Source organism: Gobius niger (assembly GCF_951799975.1).
Source record: "Gobius niger genome assembly, chromosome: 1".
Classification (NCBI taxonomy): Eukaryota; Metazoa; Chordata; class Actinopteri; order Gobiiformes; family Gobiidae; genus Gobius; species Gobius niger.
In genome coordinates, this window is record NC_136852.1 from 16,323,444 (window position 1) to 16,348,339 (window position 24,896).

The 24,896-nt window shown below is 43.2% G+C and overlaps 1 protein-coding gene across 2 annotated transcripts in view; it reads right to left on the reverse strand.

The window, feature by feature from the left end:
- Positions 1-394: 394 nt before the first annotated feature.
- Positions 395-24,896, reverse strand: part of arhgap35a (Rho GTPase activating protein 35a) — a 59,540-nt gene continuing 35,038 nt past the window's right edge. For both annotated transcript variants that reach the window (XM_079556161.1, XM_079556160.1), the window contains 6 exons: positions 15,610-19,430; positions 11,586-11,724; positions 5,469-5,546; positions 3,726-3,857; positions 2,502-2,607; positions 395-1,455 (listed from right to left, as the gene is read on the reverse strand). In XM_079556161.1, the coding sequence (XP_079412287.1) occupies positions 948-1,455; positions 2,502-2,607; positions 3,726-3,857; positions 5,469-5,546; positions 11,586-11,724; positions 15,610-19,323 (4,677 nt within the window). In that variant the 5' untranslated portion in view covers positions 19,324-19,430 and the 3' untranslated portion in view covers positions 395-947. The remainder of the gene's footprint in view (positions 1,456-2,501; positions 2,608-3,725; positions 3,858-5,468; positions 5,547-11,585; positions 11,725-15,609; positions 19,431-24,896) is intronic.

Genomic DNA, 24,896 nt, shown 5'->3' on the forward strand with positions numbered 1-24,896 from the left:
AGAAAAAAAAAAAAAAACAATGAATGAAATGAAATCAGCTGCAAAACCTTGTGGGCTTTTTTTTGGGGGGGGGGGAGGGGGGGGTGGCTTTGCTATTAATTTCAAATTCGAGGGAGAGCACACACAGCGAAACAGGGAATGCCAATGTGTGAGAGAGTACCCATGATGCTTTGCGCCAAACCTGCTGCCCCGACATATCCAGTCGGTTGACATTTCTTCCTGTGCTTGGCATACCGCCCCGTCTGTCTTGTGCATGCGTGAGGGATCGCTAGATAGGAATGTGAGAGGACAGAACATTCCAATGGGTGAGCAAATTTTCTCGCTTTAAATCCTCTGTACAGTGGTGCAATCAAAACAAAAAACAAAAACGAAAAAATGTCCAGTTTTCTCTCTCTCTCTCTGCTCCTCACGGCCCCAGTCGCGGTTATGTATTCACATACGACAACAACAACAACAAAAAAGGTGTTCCGGCCACCATTGTTCCCAGCAAAGTTAGTAGAGGCTCAGGGTTGGAGGGGTATGGGGGGGGGGGGGGCGGGGGTGCTTCAGAGGTACACTGGCCAGATAATGTTTGTGAATGGTGAAAAGTATTCCCCAACTCCTGTTCACGATAACATCAAGAGTCCCTCCCCGAGTCCTCTATAAGCAAATCCTGGCAAAATCTCACTCTTCATATTTTAAGTAGATTCTCTAATAAGGCAAGGAGGGCGAGTTTAGCTAAAGTGAGAGGCAGAGGGGTGACGTAGTGAGGAGCAGCACGATCCTGTGGCCAATTTACGAAGGAAAAAAAAAGAAAAGAACAAAAAAAATCCCCTTTCTGCCTTGTGCTGAAAATCAATTCTCCCTAAACGTACTGCATCTTTCTGAATATCTCTCAACTTTCTCTTTTCTCTTCCTTACCCCCCCCAAAAAAATCCCATGTTTTCTCTTTCCCTTGATCTGTTGGTTCACAGCGTGTGTTGTTCCGCGGCGGTGTGGTGGTGGGGGTGAAGCGTGGGCGGCAGGAGCGAGGGAATGGGCGACTGCGGCGTCGGTGGCGGGGAGTTCTGAGGGGACTGGTGCTGTAGATGGTGGTGCTGAAGGTGGTGGTGATGGTGGTGGTGGTGGTGGTGAACGGGCGGGCCGTAGTGCGGGATGACCGGCGGCGTGGCTGGCATGACGTAAGGAGCAGGGGAGGGGGCGGGGGAGGGAGAATAGCCCCCGGCCATGCAGGAGTAGGCAGAGGTCCCGCCCCCCGAGCTGAGCGTGGAGGTGGGCGACCCGGGCAACTCGGCGAGAGGCTGATTGTAGAAGAAGTAGGAGCACTGTTGGATGAAGCTCTCGATGATTGTCTGGTAGGTGCGTGTGGCGGTCAGCGCGTCCATGGTGGTGAAGTCCGGCCGCATTAGCGTCGGCCAGAAGCAGATGGACAGGTTCTCGCTGGTCATCAGGTTCAGCTTATTGTGCTGGCTCACCCTGCAAAAATAGAAATAAAACGATGACTAAGGAAGCCCAATATAGGTTTACCACTAAACATCCACAGAAATAGCAAATTAAAATGTGCAAAGGTCTTCCTGGAGATTTGAGACCGGCCTGTGCTGTGACAATGTTCAAATCCAGGCTATTTATTATCTCCACTTATCGCTTTTAATGTAATAATGACTTTTTCTGTCATATTGATTTTATGCACTTTATACACATCTTTTTGTCGTTAAGTACATCAAATTGCTTTGTGTACAAACTCGCCTTGCTTTTAAAGCTTAAGTTATAATGTTGTGCCAACTCCAAAACGTTATTTAGTATCTCACCACCACAGTGCAACATGTGCATATGGTCAAGCAATTTAAAGCATATAAAAGGATTGTGATAAACTATGCAGATAAGAGTCATTACAGTGACCTTCCAGCACAGTGCAGTGTGAACAAAGTCCTCTGATGAAGCTGAAAGTAGTTCACTTAAGAACTTTTTATTTGCAAATGTGTGCTCTTAAAGGGGCTGGATGCAAGTTGGCCATTTTATACTCACTACTGCCACCTCAGGTCATACGTGTAACTGCACCGTCTATATTAAGCACGTGCATGACGGCACTTCGGACCCGAAGTGACACCTTTTTGAGTGAAAGTGCATTTTAGAGGCAGTTATGGTGAACAGGTCTGGGCTCATTCTACACATTAGGACATTGTTGGAACATTTAGGGGGAGGAAATTAGATAATTGTACCATTTTTAAACTCCGTATTGTCCCTTTACCTTAATGAACACAATATTTACAAACTTATATACTGTATGACTCGCTACCATTGCTTCACTTTGGTTAAGGGTGTAGTTTCTAAAATACATCACACATGCAGCATCATCCTGACCTATGCAGGAATAAAAAAAACTACAGAAAACAATTCTTCAAGAGGTTTGAATGAGTCGATGTGAACAAGGTTTGTGTTGAGCTGACAGTGCGGGTGATGTCACCCCTGGGAGCCTCGAGTGTGTGACCAGCACATCTATATGGAGATGTGGGAGCACTCACTTGTTCAAGTGGCTGATGACATATTTGAAGACCTCATAGTTCTCCTTGGGGAAACGGCGCAGAATGTCCTTCATCGTCTGAAAGCGTTGCTCTCTATCGTTGATCTCTGAATAGTGATAAAAACAGGTCAGAAGGGAGACGAGTACACGAGGATGAAGTCAAAGCTTAATTAAAGTCGGTTAAAGTATTTGTATCTCTAGCTGAATGGAATTTGTTCTTACAACTGTCTAAGACCTTGTGTACCCAGTAAATTGAATACGACTGAAAAACAATTCAAGGAAACACAAATGCAAGGCAGAACCGCAGCCATTATAAAAGGATAGACTCATGAGGAATCCACCCATCGCAGTCTCCCTCAGATTACAGCCACTCTCAGAAACACGCAGGGTGTGTACAGGCTGATGGAGCTTGCAGTGACTCAGAAAGCTGACGTCACTTACAACACAGTCCAGTTTGTGTGACTGAGAGAGTGAGCACCAGTGAGAGCAGCAGATGTTCCTGCTATATTACGAACATCTTTTACAATCACAAACTGTAGCAATGTATTCCCACAATGAGGTCAGTCTGGATCAAAAACATATGATCGGTAATGACTCCCAGTTGTTCCTGCTGCACGCCCATAACCTGATCAGACTTTGTCTTGAGTTACTAATTATCACAAATAAACATTATCAGCTTATAATTAATTACCAATTCAAACATAAAACTTAATCCTGGAGGCTTCAAACCAATAGAAGCCGTCCTTTAGTCTCTCACACTATTCTCCCTTTAGTCTGGCCCCGAGTGCTTTATCAGGTCTCAGTCACGGCTGAAGGGTCATTGAAAAAGCACTCGCACACACATACGCACATACGTGTGTGTGTGTGTGTATACATATTTATGCAGAGCTTGGAGAGCCTCGCCTTGTCTGTACGGCTAGGCACACTTCAGCTATGCATTAACTCTCCATTCCCGCAGATTACAGCACGTAGGTCAAATAGGAGATGGCAACTGTCTCTCACATATGGTTTATTAATGGCATGTCCACAATCATTGTGCACTGCCCCAACTACACACCCACTGCTCAAAAATGCCCTGCAGAGACGTCATTTTAAATGGCATTCATGGCACATCCTTAGTTCCATGACTTTCATTAAAGATGAGTGGATTTTGGAAAATATAAAAACACCTTGCTTGTTTTCTAAAAGAGGTAACTCTCCGACAGGAGGACGTCCTGAAACTTACTGAATGCCTCCACCAGCTCGATCTGCATGCTGTAGGGCACCAGAGGATCAGGCAGCTCAGAGAAGAACGCCTTCATGGCTCCAGCCACAGTGTTGATGCTAAAGTCCTTCTCTATCAGATCCAGGTTATAGTCTGAGAAAACAAAGAGTGGAAGAGAAAGTTCATCATCATTGTTACAACAACATTTGTCTGTTTTCACTTTGCTCATACCTCCACATCACAATAACAGGACAATATGGTTCAAATGTGGGTTGAATCAAGTAAAACATTGTTCTGAACACAGACTAATGTAAAAGAAACTGAGTAGCACCTGAAGCAGCCCGCATCCCACAGTTTGAGAAACACTGGTCTATTTCTCTTACTGTTTGTAAGATTGTTGTAATTAGATTATTGAGCTGCTGCAACAACACAATTTCCCTCGTGGATCAATAACCTTTGTAAATCAAAGTCTAAAAAAGCATGTTATTTTTTCTCAAATCTTTCACACTATTAAAGAGAAAAGCTGCAATAAAAACCCTTGACTGTTCCCATTTTCTGTTCTGAAAGTTTCTTAAGTGAGTGTGGCGTGTCTGTGGCCAGTTTGCTCTCTAATGAGCTATTTGAATCTTCAGGGAGCTGCAGCTGCCATCTTCACCAAGAGACACCTCCACTGTAGTAATTGTAATGTCCCATGTGCTTCAGGTTTGGAACGATTCTACACCGAGCTTCACTTCTGATTACCTGAGTATGATCTAACCTCACCCATGCGTGGATACCAACGCACACACACACCCACGCACGCACAGCATTTTGCACCGATATCCATCTCACCGTCGGCACGCTTCATTAACCAAACCAATCTGGAGGTAATTAACTGCCCGTGGCCTGACAGACACTTGCTCACACACAGGGAGCACTTGTACATGTACAGACACAAAGGGGTTAGGCGGAAGATTGAGGAGGCACCGGCGCAACAAAAAAATACCTACGCCAATTCTCTTGTTAGAACCAATGCCGCTTAGTTCATTAAAATAATGAGGTATCGTTACAAATATAGGCATCCGAACAAACTGTACAGTACATTTAGGGTTTAGGTTTTAAGAAAGGCCTGCCTATTAAATGGTAAATAGTCTCCATTCATTTTTATTTTATTTGTTTATTTGGTCCGCCATCCTGGATTGTAGCTCTGGGCTAATTTCCATCTGTTGTCCCCCCCAGTCACACTCTCAAACGCATCCTCATTCATCCTGGCCTATTGTACATGTTTTAGTGGTGGGGGAAGCTGAATTACTTGGAGGAAACTAATGCAGATACGGGGAGAACCTGCAAACCCCACACACGCCCTGTCCGGGGATCGAACCCGGGGCCTTTTTGTTGTGAAGCCCAAGCACCAATTGTGTCGCCGATTAATATTGCACTTTTCCACCTACATTAGGCACTCAAAGCACCTTACATCGAGGAACCGCCCAACCATTTACACTCTCATTCATACACCAAAGACCAAGGACCCTACAACAGTGTGCGCACGCAAACCTGCTGTCGAATGTGTTCATAAGAATAGTCTATAGCAGGACAAAAAAAACACACCTTACAATTTGTGAAATGGTAAATGGTAGCCAGAGCAAACAGCATCATACAGAAACCAACATGTTAAGTGATAGTCCTGTGTTGTATGTGCACATTTTGTAAGTTTCTACCTTGCTCAGTGTGGTTGTTGAATCATCTTAAAAACGCAGTTGAGGGAAAAACTTTTAAAAAACCCACCTTGATCAAACTGCCGTTGCATGCTCTCCATCTCTGCCTTGTTCCCGCTGACCCTGTAGATTCCCTCTGTGCTCAAGCCTGTGGGCAGAACATCAAACAATAGTTATATTTATTAATATAAAACAATCTTTACACAACTTAAATTCATTATATTAACACACTTTTCTTACACCAATAATAAAGTATATTGTAATGAAACATGGGGGTGTGGCGTGAGGAATAACACCCCAATCATAATCCAAAGATGCGGCTGACAAGAGCTGAGGATGTTGGGATTGTCTTTGTAATTACAAAGATGGATAGATTTATCAATATGTAGCCCCAGAGGAGGATAATTACAGCCTTTTGGATGGAAATGGTTTGTGCAAAGAAGGTATTGTGAATATATTGATAGTGGGAAGCTGTGGTAAGAGCTGCCAGACAGAAAGTCTAAACAAAGACTAGAGAGATCCATGCATGTAAGGGACTTGAGGAGCCAGAGGATGCAAAAGACAAGTCAGATAAACAGAGTAGATTTTCTGTGCCAACTCCTGGAAGTAAACATCACAAAAGAAGGGTAAGCTAGGATCAACAATAACTGCGAATAATGGCCTAGTTTGGAGGGCTATTGTAATTGTGTGCAGCTAAACACGCCATTAGCACTATTTATTAAAGTCATAAAGCAGGGCTGCTAAGAGGCCACTTGTGCAACGTGACAAGTTTAAACCTAGAGCCGCTGCAACCAGGAAAATCACTCACTATACTCTCTTGCTCCACTTACTATAAAGAGACCTTTACACAGACTATATAGAGCTCAGAGAAGCAGCCGTGCACATACCACAGGTCTTTAGACACTTTATATCAAAGCACAGTAAATCATTGGCTGGGTCTTATTAAACCAAAAGCAAGACTGTGGCGCTGCCAGGGACAAAGAGGAAAGAAGCAAAATGAGACAAAACACTTCTGGAAATAAAAGATGTGGCCACTTTCTATTGCTGTTAAAAGGCAGTGATGCATTATCCACTTTCACTTTGATTCAAAGGTAACAACAGATTTCCGTCTGCTTTCTACAAACCTTTATGGCACTCATGAGAGTTTTTACAAATGAAGTACACAAATCATGGTAATGTGACCACTGGCGGATTAAATGAAATACCCCCCAAATGGCTCAATTATTATTGCATCTGTTTGTGAGTCAGATATACAGCAGGTAGAAGTAAACAGTAGGGGGAAAATGGCAAATACAAGACATTTGAGCAGGTTTTATGGGGGCAACTCTATTACTTTGTTCGGAAAGGGGGGTAAGAGGCCACTACAGCTTAAGTGTGGTTGAGCTGGGGTTAGTTGTGACCTATCAACCTAATGCCGATCGTTTGTTTCATTATGATATTGTAAATGTTCATAATGACCGTCCTTACTATATTCCAATTGTTTTAAATAATAATTTTGGCATGACTAAGACTAGAGTTATACTTGTCATGATACTAAACTTTCATATTTGATATCAATTCTATGAAAAACCTCAACCATGTATTATGTTACAATGACATAGTCATCCCATGTAACCTGTCAATACCATGTTCACATCTTAACACAGGGGTCTCATGACACAAACCGGAGTTTTTCAGGCCAAGCCCCCGCACACAGACAGGAATCTAACCGTGCAGCTATTTCTGCTGAATATTCGTTTGACAGTAATATGAATTATTAAAGAAGTAGGCCACCGTTTTTCCATGCTGAGATATGTTCTTACCTGAGCTTAGACGTGTTGATACGTACCTGTCACGCAAAAACTTTGACTTATCTGCGCGGACGTTGAAGTGCTTGTTTAATTTTGTGTGACTAGACTTGGATCGTGTAACTACTTTCGTAACCGTATTTAAATGGGGAAAACGTGGAAGAACTTGGTCACTTCTAAGGAGAGGAGGAGAGGCTAAATGCTAACATCCTTTTTGGTCTTTTTGCGTGACTGAGTGCACGCATAAAGACCAGACAGTTACGCATCAACTCGTCTAACCACAGGTAAAAACATATCTCAGTATGCAAAAACTGTGGCCTGTTCCTTTAACACATGATCCTGTAGTATGTAAAGCATGTACATTCAATAATATAGGTTTAGGGGCAGATAAGATCATGTGTTATCAAAAATGTCAAACCAAATGAGTTCAGGACCCTACAGTTGTAGCCTATACCTCCGAGATCCCCCGAGGGGGTCATGGCCTAAACTCTGAAAACACCATTTGGCTTATAATCATGATTTTAGAGACTTTTTTAATGGAAACTTTTTTTTATACCCAATTTCACTATTTTATCAAAAAAAATTCTTCAAGATTAGGAAATAATTTCATCCCAAAAGGCTAACTGATAAAAAAGAGCAAATTACAAATATCTATGCCAGTTTGTATCTAGTTTAGTTGCTTAGTTTTTGTGTAAATTAATATCTAGAATAGATTTTTCACAGCAGTCTCGCATATAAAGGTAATGTATTCGAATAAATGCACTGGGAGCCACCAAAGTGACAAACAGTGAAGTACATTCCCAGTGGCTGTGTGTGATCTTGTGTTCATTAATACATTTTTCAATTTAAGATAAGGCCTGTGGTACTCCGGCGCAACAGTGCAATAGTGGGAGACAAAGCGTGATCCTGGGGGACTCGGACAGATAGGGAGTGGCAGAGAGAGCCGTGGAGGAAATGAGAGGGCTCTGAGTGAAGGCATACTGCATCGATCTCCTCTCTTCTGCCAATCAATTATCCACAAAAGCTTTTCAAAGCAGACACAGGGAGAAAAACGAAGGATGGGAGGAGAGATACAGCGAGCTCGAAAAGTGTTGAGAAGCCGCGAGGAGAGGCAGACTTAGATAGGGGTAAAATAGGAGATAGTGGAGAGCTTGTGGACATGCAGCAGCCAGTGTCACGCCGATGGAGGAGACAATGAGAAAAATGAAAGGATTAAGATAAGGTGGGATATGGAGAGAGATAAAAAAAACCCTACTTGAAACAACAAAGCAGTGTTAAGAGAATAGAGAACAGACGGCAAAGTCCCATAGAGGAAAATCCAATAGAGAAAGAGGATTAAAAGCACTGGGATGAATTGTAAGGTAGGCTCTATGAGTAAAAACAGCTCCTATTCAAGGTCAATCACTGAGGCTTACTGATGTCAAGGGAGGCTTTATTTACAGAGGCTTGGGGACAGCACAAAGGAAGCTGGAGATTCCTTGTGGCTGGATTAGGTAGAGGGGCTTTACCATTTCATTTATATTATTATATTATTATATTCGATCACACAGTATATTAGGGCTGATTGGGCTAATTCTGGGGGCATAGTAGCACAGTGGCCAGTATAAAGGTCCCGGGCAGGTATGGCCTTTCTGTGTGGAATTAGATTTTTCTCCCCATGTCTTGGGGGGTTTCTCTGGACGCTCCCGATTCCCTGATCATCGTCCCCCAAAAACAAGCACAATGGGCTAAAACATTCAAAGGCGGAGGGAGAATTTCCCAAAGGGGACGATAAAGTCTTGTAATTACAATTCTGTCTGGACTATACAGAGACCATATTACAAGGTTTATTATAAATCATTAGGGCTGGGACGATCCACTTCTGTCACGATCCGATACATATCACGATTCAATGAGTAATTATGATGTGTAATATGTTTATCTTAAAATGTGTAAAAAGAAAGCAGTCATGTGTTCAAAGTTTATAAACCAACGGCCATTTGACATTTATTGAAGTGTTAAGATTGAAAAGTACACCAAAAAAAGTCACCAAAAAAAGCAACAAAGGAGCGACAAAAACACAATAAAAAAAGCGTCGAAAACACAATGAAAAAGCGGAAGAAAAAAAAAAGAGCCACAAAGAAGCAACAAAAGAGCAACAAAGACAAAAACGTGACAAAAAAAACCTCCGAAAACAAGACAGAAAAAAAAGATGACAACGAGAAAAAATCACTATCAGTTTTGTGGGTCTTAGCTTTCAAAGGAGGCGTTGCACTGGCCTATAGGCTGTAAGCTTTTAAATTTGGGTAAAGCTGAACTGGAGATAACCTCCTCTTAACCGAGCGCGCTATAATCAATCTCTATCAGGTGCTCAGGTGACATCTTACAAAAAATCTTCAAAAATGATCCATGAAGTCATAATTAGTCTTAATCTGGTAGCGGCATAATAAAAAATAAATGTTGGGTGCAGCTCCATAGCAACATGAATGTGACATTGCAGCTCATGACACCAGAGAAGCCAAAAACACAAGTAGAGATGGGTCAAGCACACAGGCTGACACTGCAGAGCTGCGCAGTTCACAGCATGTTGCAGTGAGACAAAACTCCTGCTGATCCCACATCAGCCCAGAGCTCAGAGTCTCTGTGGGTGCAGCAGCCGGCGACTCATATAATAGCTCTCCATGGAGACAGTGAGGCAGTGGCTGGGTGCTGCCCTTTGCGTAGCTATGGAGTCGCGCACAGCCAGTAGATATGCCCGCACACGCTCGCGCACTCTCAACACTTCAGCACCCGACGCCCGGGCGGCTGAGAGATAACAGCAGTCACTACAGATTGATTTTATATAGACGTTTCTCTACACTCCGCGAATGCGTGAAAATAACACAAAATAGCAAATCCTCTTCTATTATTTTCAAGGACAAAGGCAGCCCGCTATGGCACAAAAGAGGACCAACAAAGACATCGCAAGGTTGAATAGAATATTAAATGTGTGCACAGGACTACTTCAGACCAGCTCAGAATGTCTAGTATAGCTCTGACTGACAGCAGTTATTTCGTATGTGTGTGTGTGTTTGGGTCTAGCTCAGACAGCTCAACAACAAACCTAATAACCTTGTGGCTTCCATATACAGAACAGAGGACACAAAGGAGGAAATACTGACAAAGAAGTTACAACTATTGTAGCACACGCCAATTCTCTCGCAGCAACAAAGATGTTGAACCAATTCCTTGTTGAGTCATAGCTGTCCTCAACAAAGTCATGATCCCAACTACGATCTATGTATGTGGGAAAAAATGTCTGTTATTGATTCACCCACGTCCATGCAAACACAAATATTCTCGGGACATGTTTGAGACTCGTCAGGAGAAGCACTGAAGCTTGCATTCCTTCAATTTCCTGCGATATCGATCACAACACGGATCCATGAGGCAGGGGAACATTACCTGGCATGCTCCTGGCTAAAAGCGCACAGACCGGAGAGAGCGGGGTACGCAGGAGCACACGCAGAGTTATACGGCTGAACCAGGAAGTAGGGCAAAAGTGCAGGGGGTGAGGTGATGACAGAAATAGATTTATAGGAAGATGAGAGAAATCAAAGCTGACAAGTGACGGAGCACAGGAGAGAGCGGTGAAGACGGGAGGACCGATAACGGGACAAGGAAAGATGTGGAGAAGTACTTGAATGTAAGGGTAAGGAACAATATTTAAAGAAAGATGTAACGTGGGCACTTGCAAATTTAGCCTTTCACATAGTGTAGGCTGTTTAATTTAATGTTTATGAGTCATATATACAAATCTTACACCACCTTAAGAAACTGTTTCCCTCCTCCACCCAGAAATAATGTCTTCGACTGCTCCAGTTAACATCTGACTGGGGTGAGGTGGAATCTAATGTGATGGCTTGTTATCTAAAGCTTGGCACGCTAAGGTGGACCAGCGCTGCCTTTTTCATGGTTTTACAATCAATCCTTTTAGCTAGGGAGTATACAACGCAGTTGCAAGTCAGTGAGCAAAAAGAATAATTCAACCATAAAATGTGAAAGCTACATTTAGTCATGGGATGTAAAACTGTTGACTTGGTTGTGGTGTAACAGCTGGTGACGGAGACGAAGGCAAGCCGGCAATGAGACACCACCAGAAGTGCCCTACAGGGGGTCTGGCATCTGGAGGACAGACTAACAAGGTTAAGAGAGCTGAGCTAACCACATCTGTGCCGCCATTAGTCTCCAAAGAGAGTGGAGAGAGAGAGAGGGAAGAATATGCAACACCGCTGTTTTTTACGTAATGACAATCATCTTAATTACAAAAAAGTTAAGACATTAGCGTGCGTTCATAGGGATTGCATTTTGGTGCAGAAAAAAAACACACACCCTAAAATGAAATATGAAAAATGTTAGTGCTAGAGTCACAATATTCTTACCTGTTGTTTCGATGAAATGGATGCACTTCTCAATGAAGGTGGGGATGGGCCTGTCGAGAGTCACCACGCTGGACAATGGCATTCCAAAATAGTTGCTCTCAATGGGTTTGGATATTGAATGTCTCGGTTTGGCTCGTTTCTGATGGGAATAAAAATAACAATTGGTCAGCAATACGCTTTAAAGTTAGTACAGACAAAGTCTTGAAAAATCCCTGACCTTAAAGGTATCAAGTTTTGTGTTTATCTTCTTTCATGAGACACAAACACATGCATACACCCGTCCCATGCATTCTTTTAACTGTAAACTGATAATCACACATTCCTGTCTTAATCCTGTTCAGATACACATCACTTTCCTCCTGATCTCTACTCTCAACATTCCTCATTTTGCCCTATCAGCTGCACTGCACTCCCTAATCAAACTCAAAGTCATTGTTTAATTATTCTCCCAGTCTGTTAAGGGACTTCTAATACACTGCTGCAGTACTTTATGCCTGAATGTGGCACCAGCGGTTAAAGTATTGCATATTAATAGTGTTTAGAGCGAATGTTTGAAGGCCCCTGAGGCCTGGATCTGTAGTAAGTCAGTCAGCCCCCAGAGGGGCTCCCTGGCAGGCAGTGGGTGAGACTGGAGCATGCTTGGCTGGGCACACACAGACAGGGTGCAGCCCAGGCCTGACAGACACAGAGTACTGCTCATTAGAGGAGATGGCCCAATGCGCACTCGGCTCCAAATACAGCCTCAAAGCAACGGACAAACACTCGCACCTCCATATTCTCTCACCGAGGGAAACAAGCAAACACTAATTAAGACTGAGCTTATATACACACTCACCTGGGCCCTTTTTCACTGCCTGCAGTTCAACTATTAGATTAGGGAAGAGATTACTGTTTACATTTGCCATCAAACTAACGCAGCGGTGCCAACAGTTCTTAAATTCCAGGAGACTCTTTCAGTCTGTCTGTAAACTGTAGCATTCGCTTCTTCATATTAGCAAACAAATAATGGGTACCTGTCGGCTCCATAAAACTGGTTTCTCTTACAAGGAACTGCTTTTTGAGCATGCTTGTTGCAAACCCGTCTATATCGGTCTGTTTGAATACATTTGTTTTCCCTTTGGTAACTGTCACATGTCTGATGACTTGTAATGATAGCTACTGCTGTGAGCGCCGTGTCCTTGACAAGCAGCTAGGAAATGTTTGTTGCTGCAGAATTTGTTATCACTGCAAAATACTTCCTCTCTACATGTGACTGGTATTTATTTTTTCCCCTCTGTGCGCAAAGAAATTAATGTCAAGACAGCATAAGGCAATTGCTTGTTAAGGGGTCTGCTGTTTTTCCAGTTCCAAGTAGTTATTTATTCATCTGTGTCCTGTCACACTGATTCTTGCATACTGTCAGGGCTCTCTCTCTCCAACTGTCCTCCTCCTTCCCTGTAGTTTAGCCTTCTGGCCACTCCTTTAGAGGATGCCTGGGACAGGATATGCCAGCACAGAAGACACAACACATTTTCACCACAAACGATAAACACGATGACACTTCTTAACAACATGTAGGCGGCATCTCTGACTGTTTTCATACACAGCATGCACATGCTTCCAGAATGAGATGGTAGCAATGGCATACATGACAAAAATATGACAACAAGAGCTCCCTTTAGGCTCCTACATCTTCCCTGCGTGTGTTGTCTTTTCCTTTGATTATCTCTCTTCCAAGGACAAAGACACTAGACTGGAACTAGGTGACTAAGGAATCTTAAGCATTCCTCTTTGCTAGCTGAGGAGGTTTAAAAAAACACGTCTGCAAGACTGAGAGGAAACATTTCCGGACTCTCGCCAAGGGAGGGAGGGACAGGCACACTCGGTCACTGCCTGGGGCTCAACTGCATTTTAACATGGGGTCTTCTGTGGTTTACATAAACACAGCGCTTCACTTACAGGGCAAAGAATACAAATAAAATGGCAAAATGGGTTTAAAAATAGTGTTATCTTATATTATTGGTTGAAGAATAGCAGAACCCAAATTGCACAATCTAAACATAATTGACAAAATGAGCAACCTAGCCCCACTGGATTATGCCATAGCTGCAAGGGTGTCAGAATCATTTAGTCTACTTCTCTTTCTGCTTTATTGCTGCGATTGCCTGTAAATCTGTGAATTATTCATTTATCTTTTTGGCAATGTTGAGAATAACACAATTTTCACTCTCGGCAATTGGCAATCAAGCTACACTGAACTGAAGGAAACTTTGAAAAAGTATTTAAATATGCTGGAAGACAAACTGCAACAAAAACGAAACCCTCCATTTGCATCATAGGTCCCTCGTCTTTGTGAGAAAACATGAATCGTCCGCAGCACCTTCTGACAGCCGCAGTCATTATCACAGAGGCACACAGCCCTTGGAGTCTTACTCAGCTGGTACTTTTGCACCGGGCCCAAGTGTAAATGAACAGCATACCAAACTGATAAGGCCGACAGGAAAAGGTCAGAGGTGCAGCAGCAGTATATATGTGAGAGAGACGCTGAAATGACACTAGGGTGTTGTGGAGAGGATAAAATGGACTATGAATCAGCAGGACTAGAGGTATAACTAGGGCTGGGTACTGTTCAACGCTAACAGTGTGGGAGCAAAAATAAAAGTTAAAGGGATATTTCAGGATTTTTGACATAGGGCCTCATTTCCTAGTGTTGTTGATTTGTGAAGATTGAAAAAAAAATATTATTCCTGCAGTACTTTGAAGAGTTTAGTGGTGCTAGGCTAGAGCTAGCGCATGTCTATGGCAACTCGTAGCCTGCATTAAAAACCTCTTCAAAATCATCAGCTAGTCCTCCAAACTTTACCATATCTGATTTGTAGAAAGCTCCTTTGTGAATCCCATGTGTGGTAATGCCGGCCGCAGGTAAACAAACTACTGTAGATCTGGAAACCTAGCAGATCATTTCACCGCGGCATAGCTTACAATCAGGAGGCTGATGCTGCTCAAATAAAAGTTATTTTTAATGCAAAATGGTTATATTTCAAAACTTATTCAGTCAACACAGACATTTATATCGGTAGTCTGGTGTTATAAGTGATTTGCCTCAGGTGCACTGTGCTTGGGTCAGACCGTTTTTAATGCAGGCTACTAGCTACCATAGACATGCACTAGCCTAGTCCCACTAAACTCTTGAAATAAGTTGAAATATAACTGCATGAATTGAAAAAAAAAAATATATATATATATATATACATCTCAAGAAATCAACACTCTGGATAACTAGGAAATGAGACCCTGTATCAAAAATCCTGAAAAATCCCTTTAAGGCACAGGGAAAAGATTAGTACCTAAAACTAGTAAAAAAAAATATTAGATATTACGTTTTGCTGTCTGTTCGGTCCAGAGACAGCACTTTAAAAAAAAATGTCACAGTTCTAACTATTATATTATATTATATTACAGCTGAAACAGTTTGGCTATTTACATTCATTATTAAATTTATGAACATTATCATTCTGTTTTATTGTTCTACATCATGAATTAATAAAAAAAGAGGTACCAAAAAAGTATCACTGAGGTATTGAAAATCAAGTGTTGTGTTGGGAAAAATGAAAGTCTCCCTCCCAGCCCGAGGTATGACACATCAATGGCGATAGATAAGATAAGATAAACGGTCACATAAGTTTGGGTAACATCTGGCAGCACACCTTTAAATACTAAATAAATGTGAAAAAGTCTAACTGAAAATGGATTGCAACCTTAAGCCACCATTTGTGTATGCTTTGCACATGTTCATGATGTGGCCATTTTAAAAAGTAAGCGCAGAGCAATAAGGAAAAATATGGCATGAACATGCATTGTGCATTTTCAAAGAGCACGGCTGCAGGATCTTCAAAGACTGGGAAGTGGGAACTCATTAGTGCTTTCACCGTTTTGTCACAAATATTACCAAATAATTATGACAATATTGCAATGACATGTACCATTATGCTTGAAGTAATTAATAACTCTTGCCAGCAATACATGTTTACATTGTTCTGCTTACCTTTGTTCTGCGAAGACTCTTCAAGATATTTCTTCTTTTTGGGTCTTCAATCTCTTCTATGGAGTCCTTATGTCCTCCTCCATCGTCAGCTTTAGGTGGGCCGCCCATCTCATCATCGCTACCTATTGAAAAGCTAGTCCTGAAACTGCTGAACTTCCCAAGTCGCTTTGACCTGTCCCTATAAAGCTTAGGCTTGATCCCAATTGCAGACAGCTTCCTCCTTCGCTCCAGAGAGCTGCTGTCGGCCTCACTGTCGGAGCCATTCCCAGCGCTACCATTGGAGTGGCCCTTGTTGGCATTGCGGATGGTGATGATTTTACCCTGTGTGCTGTCATGAGGAACAGAGTAAATGGTCTCCTCCTCAGTGGGACGCGGCTTGCTCACTGCATCCATCGGTTCTGCATAATCTGACGGGTCATACCCCCCTTCACTCCCCGGAGCCCAGGTGACCGTTTGTGGTAAGGAGCGTCGGTTTGTTCCACCCTGTTGGTCCATGTATGGGCTCAAATTGACCTTACGGACAGGCTTGGGCTTGACTTGTGGAGGAACCTTATTGTTCAGCTTGCTTTCAAAAGTGCTGATTTCAGAAATTACTGAGAAATTGTCACTTGAATCTAAATCTGTGAGCTTAAAGTTTCCCAGGTGGGAGCTGAGACTGCCCACGTCAGAGATAGGGTAGGGGGGTGAAGGGTCGATGTCATCCTCTGAGTCAAGCAGGAAGTTAACTGGACTGGGAGAGCCACAGCGTGGACTGAGACTCTCGTTGGTGCATGCCTCTGCTACATTGTCATACATATGAGTAGCTTCTACAATAGTGCGCTGTTCCACAACCTCTTTGAAGAAGGATTGAAACAGATCTATTTTGTGAAGCCCACCTACTACACCACCATGCCCACAGATTACTGTGTTGAACCTGGCCTCTATTTCATGGGCTAACTCGTCTCCCTGACTTACTTGCTCTTTGGCAGAATCTGAGTCTGTCAGCTCCATCTGACTTTCTCCGACTGCTAACAACTGAACTGGGATGATGTCTTGAACATCACACAAGAAAGCACACAATGTTTCCAACGATGCCTTTCGGCGAGCAGAATAAACCGCAATGTAGCCATGGACCAGGCCTGTCTTACGGAGGGCGAAGGAGGAGTGGAAAGAGAGCAGGGACAGCTCAATATTCTGCCTATGACCTCCAACAGTGAGGTCCAACAGCACTGAGGTCCCACTGCTGAGGCTAGAGGCGGGACGACAGTGTTGGGGCAACAGGAAAGGGGCGAGGAGCTGGTCTAGGTCATATGTGTCTCCACACATCATGCACATCACTATCCGCAGGTCTGCCTCCGAACCGGACTGGGACTGAGAGTCTCTGAAAACTGAGGAGGGAGGGGGTAAGGGAGGAGAAGTACTACCTATGCTTCGGCGTGTCTCGAGAATATTTTTGAGCATCTGGTTGATCTGCTTTTCACTGACATTGCGTGCATATCCCGTTCCAGGAGATGCTGGATCTAGATAAGCACAGAGCAGCTTCCCAGCAACCTGCTGGCCTTGATGGATAAGTATCTGAGCAGTCTCTCCACCTATGTCTCCTATGGAGCCCACTCCTCGCTTGGTGACAAGGAGGAGGGACAGGGGAAGATGTGCTAAACTATTTTCCCTTTCCCTTCTGCTAATAGTTGATTCCCTAAGTTTCTCTAAACTTTCTACAACATACGAAAGTGATTCTTTTGAATTATATAAACAGAGGCAGCCGTGAGGTGTGAAGGTTGGGGTGTGGAACGAATTAACTGGCAAACGTACATTGCCCTCAATGGGTCGAAGGGCTAACTCATACAATCTGCCATCGAGCACATACCGGTCATCACTGGTGCACAAAGCTCTGATCTCATTTGCCATTTCCCTGGCGAGTCCATCTTTTCCCAAGATGACCAGATTTATCCTTTCAGCCCTCCCCCCGTCCTGTCGAGAGCTCTCTGATGAGTATCGCGTAGGGAAAGTAGTGGCCAGTGTTTGTTCTATTTTACTGTCCACACAGTGGGGACTATTTGGACAAGTGTCTTTTGTGGGGTGATATACAAAGTGGATATGTTTCAAAACGAGGGCATCCCTTTCTGCTTGCAGCTTGTGTAAGGCTTTAAACCTCTGCTCTTCACCAAGCACATCCTGAATGGCTCCCATTTTCTCTTTACTTGGTTTTGCATCTACTTCTAACTCATAAAAGAGCTCAGAATACTCCAGCAACAGTTCCTGAAAGTCTTCTTTGGCTCGATCAATGATCTCCTTCTGGTGCTTGTTGTAAATGTCCAGATATACTGCCTCATCAAGCCACAGATATAAGTCGTCACGCATGATGAAGCTGCGGGCCTCTTCCCAGGGTTTGCCTGGTGTAATGAATGGAGACACACTTAACTTCTCTTTAAACTCCCATCTCAACTCGGCCCGTTTGCGCTCATTCCTAAGTTGCTCTAGGTGAGTTTCATAGAGGGTCTGAGCTGCTGGGGTCTCAAGTAAATCTTGAGGGATTCGATCGTCCTCTAAGTTGTCAATATGAGGTGTGGTTTCCCACGGAGTGTCATCCAACACCACAAACCACTGAGAGAAATCTCTCTTTGTTTCCAAGACCTTCTGAACTCCTGACCAGCTCAGGTGGTCTATCTCGTCTAGCTCTGGTAACAGCAAGGACAGAGCCTGAGGCAGCGCACTAAGGTAGGCCTTTCTCCTCCTCTCGATGTGGTCTTGCTTCAGTCTATGCACGTGCTGCTGGAACAGCTTCTTGGCTTTAGCCGTTCCCTCCAGAAACACATATTCCTTGTATTCAAGGGCAGTCTGCATTCTACGACTGACACTAGGCCATGTCTCATTATGGTTTTGCACAATTCGGCCAACTAACCACTCATATCGATCTTTGGCCGAGGCAATTTGTTGACTTTGCTGTTTCAGCGCCTCAAAGTAAGGGATGATCTTAGGTTTTCCCCTGCTCTTATCGATTAGCTGAACTAGTGTTAGAAAAGCTAGATCCACATTGATATTTGACCGAGCAGAAGTTTCTACCACCTGCAGGTTCTTCTTTGCTAAAGCAAACGAGTGAGAGTCTTTGATGTAGCGTTCAACCCCTTCATCACATTTGGTGAGAACAATGACTACAGGCTTTTTAGTTTTGGCTAACTGGTTATACAAGTTGGTGACAAACTTCATCTGGTCCTCAAAACTTCGGTTCATGCCTCTGCTAACATCTATAGAGAGCAAGTAGCCATCTACCATCAACTTTCCTTCAGGCATTTGTTTTTGTTCAAAGTCCTGCTCCAATCCCAACTGATCTGTGCAAAAATACATCAACTTCTCTGCTGAAGCCAGCTTAGTGGATGCTGCCCTCTTAATGTAAGGCTGGAGTGCCGTGCTTCGGTGCGGCTGAAATGTTTGATCATCAATGAACTCAGTCTGCTCAACAACATTCATACGGCACTCCTGGCCCTCTTCTGACGTTCGTGAGGCCTCTCCCCAGAACAGGAAGTGATCATTGTTCACCACACGGCCTCCGAAGTCACTGGTGCTCAGGACGGAGGTGTGGTCCAGGTAGAAGTCATCCGCACTAGGCCGAACGAAGCGATTACACAGGCAGGACTTGCCCACTCCACACTGGCCCTTTTCCTTCTCTGTTCCAGACAACCCAAGCACAACCAGGTTGTAAGTGGGCGTCCGGACATCTTGCTTTTTCGCCATCATCCTCGCTGGCAGAGACTCATCCTGCCATGCTGGCCTCAGGTTCTAGGAGAGGTGCAGACGGTCGAGGGGGGGCGCTTCCATTCAAGGCGAGTTCACTGGACTGGGATCTGGGGAAAGAAGAAAGAGAGCATATATTAAAAATAATATGTGTAATAATGTGTAAGCTCTCAGCCGTTGTCCATTCTAGATGAAGGTTCTTGAGCAAGCATCTGTGCTCTGTAGTACAGTACAGACGATGACTCAAGAACCATCATCTAGGATATCAAAGATTCTTTTAATCTGCACATAGTTAACCAGACTGCTCTCCGGTTGTGAATACACTGGGGTCAGTGGCACAAAGTATCCGTTCTTATTTTTGTTTATCATCTACACTCAGCATCACGCTTCATGAACATTATGAACAGCAACACAGATTCAAATGAACAGTCAGGCGCAAACAGACATGACCACACACTGATGCAAAGTGCCATGCTGAGCTCCCTGCGCCCTGAATGAGCGAAGCACAAGAAGATGAAAGCAGATAAGTGTTACACAGCTAAAGTTACTAATTGGACAACTAGGGAAAGCCATCTGCATTTTAAAAAGCTGCACTGTCTTGTGGCTGACTTGTCTCTATCAAAAAGATGCATTCCCATATTTCACAATTAGAAACTACAAATATTGAATAAAAAAGACATGGGCAATGTGCCATCTCAAATGTCTGGAAAGACTGTGTATATCTCCAGCTGATGCAACTAATTGGTTGTGCCATTAAATATACAGCCACAGTAATGCTAAAGCTAACAGAATCCAAGGCTCAAAATAATTGGAGTAGTTTATGTGAGAGCTCATTGACAGCAAAGTGTATAAAAGCTAAAGAAGTGGAACACTGTAAAGAAGCCGACACGCACTACATCTGTATGGGACCATCCCTCTGTCATAATAGAGCAGCTAATGTGGTAAAACTGACATTAAAACCATTATTACTGATGAATAGCCCTTTTGACAGTCCGCTCAAAGGGGAGACAAAAGCACTGCTGCAAACAGCCAACTGCAGACAAGAAACTTCAATGTCTTGTTGTATGCTCTGAAAATGTTGATAGAACTAAACCATTATTACTAGACAGCCTTTCAACAAATGTACAATCTCTCATCTTAATTGGATCCAAACAACAAACCAATTGTAATTTCTGAGGCACAAGACGCTCAATAGCTGAACATCAAGCAAGAAAAGATTCTCGACTCTACAGGTAGGTGAAATATCAAAAGACTTCTTGATTTTTTTTTTCATATATACTTGCAGCCAGGCAGGGGAAAATGCATAAAAAATGCATCAAGGTGTAAGAAGAAACAGTGAGTAAATAGGTAAGTCATCTCAGAAGTGCTTGTGACAAAACCAAATGCATAAAATAACGTAAATTGCAATTTCATGGCTGCAATTAGCAAACAAAGACTGCAATTATTTAGATAATACAACTTCCCCTGAAAATGTGAAAAAAAAACCCGTCTGTCTTCATATTTTTTTTTTTTTTTTAAAGTGCTTACTAAGGATAACCAAAAAAACAGCAGTTCTGTGTTAATGCATTTGAAGTTTTTAAAGGTGCATTATGTAACGTTTTATGTGAAAAAAAGGGGATATTTGTGCATATTAGACCTTATAGTGACCCAACGGCTATAGGAGAGGTGAGAATGGTGCCTTTACTATCGATCACGGTGGTCTCTACAATGCTTCAGAATCACTTGTTTTGTCAGTTTTCTAGTGAGAGGGTCCGTCACCAGTGAAAACCTTCTTAACAATTGATGCTGGAGCGTCCTAGAGACCACTGAGAAGGAAAGTAAACACGCACATTACAGCCGGTCACTATAAGGTAAAAAATGCACAAACATCAACTTTTTTTTTCCACATAAAAAGTTGCGTAATGCACCTTTAAAATATGCACTGGTAACAAGATGTAAATCGCAAATCTAATCACTGCCCCCATGTATGTATATTCAATGACGGATGTGTGAAGTCAGCAGGCTAAAGGTGCACTCATGTGTAGCCTCAGTCTTGTTTTCATAGTAATCACTCGCTGCAAAAGTGGCCCAAGGATATTGCTTAGTCATAATTCATTACACAAAAATAAGCAATATATTTGTTTATTAGGGCTTTAATTGAATATGGCAAAATGTCAAGGCGCTTTTTGACTTTCTCCAGCCATGATCGAGCCGTTCTGCATCGTCTGGCTGCCCACTGAGCTGCACAGAGCCTTGGATTAAGAGATAAGTGCTGAACCTGCTGCAAAACAACATTAACAACATAGGGCCTCGAGCACAAATGCTTCATCTTATTCGACTGAACACACTGTCCATCACCAGGTCATGTGTGAAATACATTTGGAAATAGTTTTGTATGAATGTGGAATTCCATAGGTCTGCGAGGGCCTGGAGGCTAACTGCGCTAATAACCAATGCAGTCTGATGCTATCGGCTGCAGCGCACCCTGGTGAGGGAAAGGTGCGCACGGCTTGAATGCAAAAACACCGACTGACACACAGCAGATTATCCTGACTTGAACTGTCATTTTCATATTCCGCACTGATGTTAGGCAATCACATATATTGTTATTGAAATAAAAGGAAGTGATCTTTGGATAGCAGTTTAACATCCTCATTGCAATAGCAAGTCATTTTTCTAATATAATACACCCAAACCATCTATAACAATGATCAAAACCAGTTCAAATTAGAAAACAAAGAAAATGAGTAACAAGGCTTTATATTATCACAGGAGACGTTTAATAATGTCCGTCCCAAGACAACTCTCCAGAACCTTGACACAAGCAATCATAAGATTTCCTTCTCTGATTTTTACTTTCTTCTATTCTGTCAAAAAGTTAGATAGTACACAGCATTTGCAATCACAGAGTAAATAAACCCAATTTTACAGCTGTGTTTGGTACAAGCCGTATAAAAAGCTGTTTATGTAGATGCTTCTCTAGTTGCATGGCAGCATTTCATACACAATCAATGTCCACTTCAAAGAACTATGAGAGCGCTGATGAGTGGGGCTTGCTGGCAGGGGAGTTGTAAAGCAATCAGGCAGGCAGTCTGGCTGTCCACCCTGAGGCCACTGGCTGCTGCGCATGTCCAGCCACATACCAGCGCCAGGAGGCCCAGGGCTGCTCTGAGCGGATGCACAAATAGGTTAGGCCTGCGCTACGTGTGAGTGTGACCCTGAAACACAAGGGGAGACGGAACTGTCACTGCGTTTACATGCCGCCATGAGAATCTCAATGTTGTACTCTGATTGGGGAGGGGACATTTCAATTTTTCCAACATAAGTCCGCAGTGAAGACATGTGCCGGTAACATTTGAGGAATGTATGGGCCACTCTGTTGGAGACCACTGCTAGCTAGGATGCTATGAGAATCACATTTCTTGTAGATAGCAATATAGATAACATTTCCTATTTTATCATGTTTAATGTACTTTTAAGAGGTTATTAAAGCCATATGCTTCATTTGAAAGGTTACACTATGGTTAAATTGGCATGTGACACACTAAGAGCACGACCGACACCATCCAATAGGACGAGTGAGTGGGGGAAAAGTGTCAACAATTTAAGCATATATCCTAAACAGAATTATTGAGTAACTATGAGGATTTCTTGACAGTTCATTGGGTCAGATCATTATTTCATATGGCCCAGCGCTTGTTATGTATGTGGTGAGAACATTCAGAACAGAAAGTTTGAGGTATGGTTATGTACTTTTGGAAGCTACCAAGAAAACTTTGTGTGGTATGGATATGGATAAGGTTAAGGTACACTTTCTTGAACCCATAGGGAAATTTGTTGTCTGCATTTGACCCATGACATTCAAAGTGGCTGGGACAACCTGCCAGGAGCAGTGGGAGATCCAGATCATCAGTTCGAATTATATTTAGCACTAACTCGCTGGAATATTAGCCTACTGTGCATGTTCTGCACACACCTGATCCAGCGTTTGCATTTAAGATACAGCAAATTCAAAGACAGAGCAATCGATTCTTATAAGTAAAACAAATGAGGGCTAAGCGTTTTAAAACATGAGGAGGGGGAGAGCAGTGTATGATTAGTTGGTTGCAGAAGGGAGAATAGAGTGAATGGGTAAAAGGATCACAGTTAGAGGTCAGTGGCCCAGGTCATGTGATCTGCTTTGGATTCCCCTGAGGCGCAGAGGTCAGGGTGAGGCCTGCTGCATCCCTCTCTGTGTCTGATAACCACTAACCAAGTTATACACACAGGCGCTGCCCAAATACCACATCTCCATTTAGACCAGCGCCTCACGAAACACAACACAAGTTTAACTCTTCTTAAAGTCAACATACACTACTGAATCTTTAAAATAATAGAGAATGGAGACAACTCCTCCTATGACTTTAACTTCAGAGTAAATTTCTTTTCTACAATATACGTATAGTGGATTTAGCAAGATGATTCAAAACATTGTAGCATGGCACTTGCTTCTCCATACTCTCACCATAAATGCGAACATAAATGGACACACGTGTTGAATGCCTCACATATTAACGTGCTTTTTTGAGAAATCCTAGCACATAGTTTCCCTTTGGTCAAACATTACAAGCCACAAAGCAGGATAACTGGCAGCAGAGAGATACAAAGGTCGTGAAAAAGTGGTGAAACAGTCATGCGGCTCATAATGACGCTGAGCCAAAAGTCTTTCCCTAAAATCTCAGAGTCACTGCCACTCCTTTGCATTATCCCGGCAACAGATTTTTCCACTCAGTGAAACGACGCGAGTGTGGGACTGCCCGGCCGTTCACCATGTTATTTTTTTGGACGCGGAGCATTAAACTTATCACAACAGCCAATCCTTCAAGTATTTATATTCTGTTTTTCTCTCCATCCTCCGTTTCCCACACTGCCCCTCCCCCTCTGTGGAGACTTGCTATCCATTAGTAAGGAACTTGGATGGTGGGGAAGGGGGCAGTGGGTGGACTGTGCATCCCTCAAAATGACACCGCTTCCTGCTCGGGCTCTGCTCTTTCCACAGTGACATTGGCAAAAGGCTGGGCACACCTGCTAAATTACAATAACAATCCGGATTTATCGAAGTACAAGGACAAGGCAATGTAGAAAAAAAACACCCTCATTTTTAATGCATCTTGGACACGTATGACTTTATATAAATAATGCCTGTTGGTCTTATGGAGTCACTGAAGAAAAACTACATTGGACCCTACCAAGGCTTTTTCTTTTCAAATATTAATTTCCAGAGGGGTCTAAAAGAAGAGGCTGCTAGGCCGTTTTCCCAATTCTTTATTATAAAAACACATCTAACTGAATGCATCCATCCATCCATTTTCCTCCACTTGTCCGTTTCCGGGTCGTGGGGGGCAGCTGTTGGAGCTGCCCAAATCACATTGCACCAGACCCTATTGCTCCTCCTGCAGGTGGTGGGTCCACAGAAGGACAGCCTCACGATTAACCGGGCCTGTTGGTCTCTCATAAGGAGCTTCTGAACCGCTCTTTGTTTGACCCGTCACCTTAGGACCTGTTTGCCATGGGTGACCCTACCAGGGGCACGAAGCCCCTGACAACAAAGCTCCCAG